Here is a 2,045-nt window from a genome sequence, read left to right on the forward strand (position 1 = left end):
TCACTTCATTTTCACAGTTACCCAACAAGATAAAGGTACTATTATTTTTTCATTTAGCAGACGGAGGTTAGATTAGGTAACTTGTCCAAGTCACAACTAATAAGTGACAGCTAGAATTTAAACTCCAGCAATCTGACCAGAAAGATTACTCTAAGCCACTATATGATATTTCCTCACAGGGGTTATTGTCTGTAAATATTGAGGAGATGGTATTATAAGACCTTAGAGGAAACTAGGACTTTATTTTTAATTTTATTTCAAAATAAAGTGTGATCACTTCTCTTCACTACTTATAATCCATGGGATTCCTAATAGGAAAGAAAAAAATTAGAATCCTTTTTCAATGCTTTTTCTTAATACCATTAGTAAACCCTGTCATTTGGTCTAGAGCTGATTTACTAACGGCATGTTGAGATTAACATACTTATTTCCAGGATGTTAGTATGAAGGAAAAAAACCTTTTTTTAAATATGTTTTTGGGTTAGAATGAAACAGAAATTGAGCTGGGGAGCCTGTTGAGACAGGATTTCCAAGGATTGCATAATGAATTATTGCTGCGAATTGGAGAACACTATCAACAGGTTTTCAATGGTTTGTCAATACTTGCCTCATTTGCATCTAGTGATGATCCCTATCAGGGCCCAAGAGATATCACATCATCTGAACTGATGGTAAGGAATATGTTGTATGGTTTTTTTTTCTCCTTTTTTGTGACTTAATTATAAAATTGAAGAAACAGATTTTTGTCTGTTTGTTTTGCATGATCCTACTGCTAGAGATTTGTTTGAATTTTAAGTTGGAATTTTGATTTTGAAAATGATTGTTTTAAATTGCATGGTCACAGTAAAGACATTAACCACATACAGTATATTAGAATTGAAAAATGTGGATTTTCAGCTGATTTTAGAAGATTTTATTTTTTCACTGAGTAAAAATATCGAAGTTTCTTTTTCTTCACTACTTTTTAACTATATATTAGAATAGTTTGTAGCTCTCCCCTCACCCTGTCCCCACCCCCTGACTACCCCTTCCTTGGCACAGCAAACTAATCTTATCAGTTCTAACTGTGGTTTAATTCATTGTAGCTTAAAGCAAAGTTAGAAGATATGTTATTTCTTTTTCCACTTATCTTAAATTTGTATCTGAAATCACTTTACTATTTTATTTCTTTATCTGAAAAAATATATATAAATTCTCAGATTTATTATTTTTTCTTTTTGATTGCCCTCATTCTTTAAAGAGACACAAAGGACTAGCAGCAAGATATCTTGAGAGAGGTTTGTATCTCTGCTTTCTCATTTCCCATTAAATGAACTCATTCTATTCTGGCTGTGTTCACACTATTCTACTGAAGTTCTTCTTGTCATGGTCACCAACAGTCTTCTTGCTGTTAAATCCAGTGGTCACTTCTCTGTCCCTATCTTATTCAACCCTTCAGTAGCATTCAACACAATCGATCATCTCTTCTTATGTGGCCTCTGTGATACCACATTGTCTTTTTTCTTTTTGCTTCACTGTCTATTCATTCTTAGTCTTCTTTACTGTCTCTTTTCCCTGTATTTTATCTACTTTATCCTCTAAATGTTAGAGTGATTCAGGACTATGTAACAGGCTCTTTTTGCCTGTCATCATTCTCTTCTTAAATGATCCAGTTTGATTTTTTGCTTTAATATGATTTATAATTTGACGTTTTATAATTTAAATTTCAGTTGAGCGCTCCCATAAACTTTGAACTCTTAGTTTTTATAGATTATGTTATGGGCAGAAACAGATGGCACATACAAAAATGTTTAAGTGAAAATAATTTAAAGAATGGGCTATTTTCAATGTCATGGGCAAGGTTAAAGAAACCAGCAAGGAGTGTACTACGAACAGTAGAAAACTTAATGCTCCGCTTAGTTCTAGGGAGGAAATGGTGTTTCTAGAACCTAGTTGAGAGCTAGAACCATGAGAGGGAGACCTCTCATTATAGAGAGATGCAGCCACTGCCAGAGCCACCTCTAAATACAGAGAGAGCAGGAAATATAAATACCACACTCTCTCCT

General features: G+C 33.7%; 1 protein-coding gene across 1 annotated transcript in view; it reads left to right on the top strand.

Moving 5' to 3' along the window:
* Positions 1 to 2,045, top strand: part of ATR (ATR serine/threonine kinase) — a 45,365-nt gene that overhangs the window by 27,753 nt on the left and 15,567 nt on the right. Inside the window, exon 16 of the mRNA XM_008582934.1 lies at positions 486 to 671. Within this exon, the coding sequence (XP_008581156.1) occupies positions 486 to 671 (186 nt within the window). The remainder of the gene's footprint in view (positions 1 to 485; positions 672 to 2,045) is intronic.

Source organism: Galeopterus variegatus, unplaced genomic scaffold (assembly GCF_000696425.1).
Source record: "Galeopterus variegatus unplaced genomic scaffold, G_variegatus-3.0.2 Scaffold2769, whole genome shotgun sequence".
Taxonomy (NCBI): domain Eukaryota; kingdom Metazoa; phylum Chordata; class Mammalia; order Dermoptera; family Cynocephalidae; genus Galeopterus; species Galeopterus variegatus.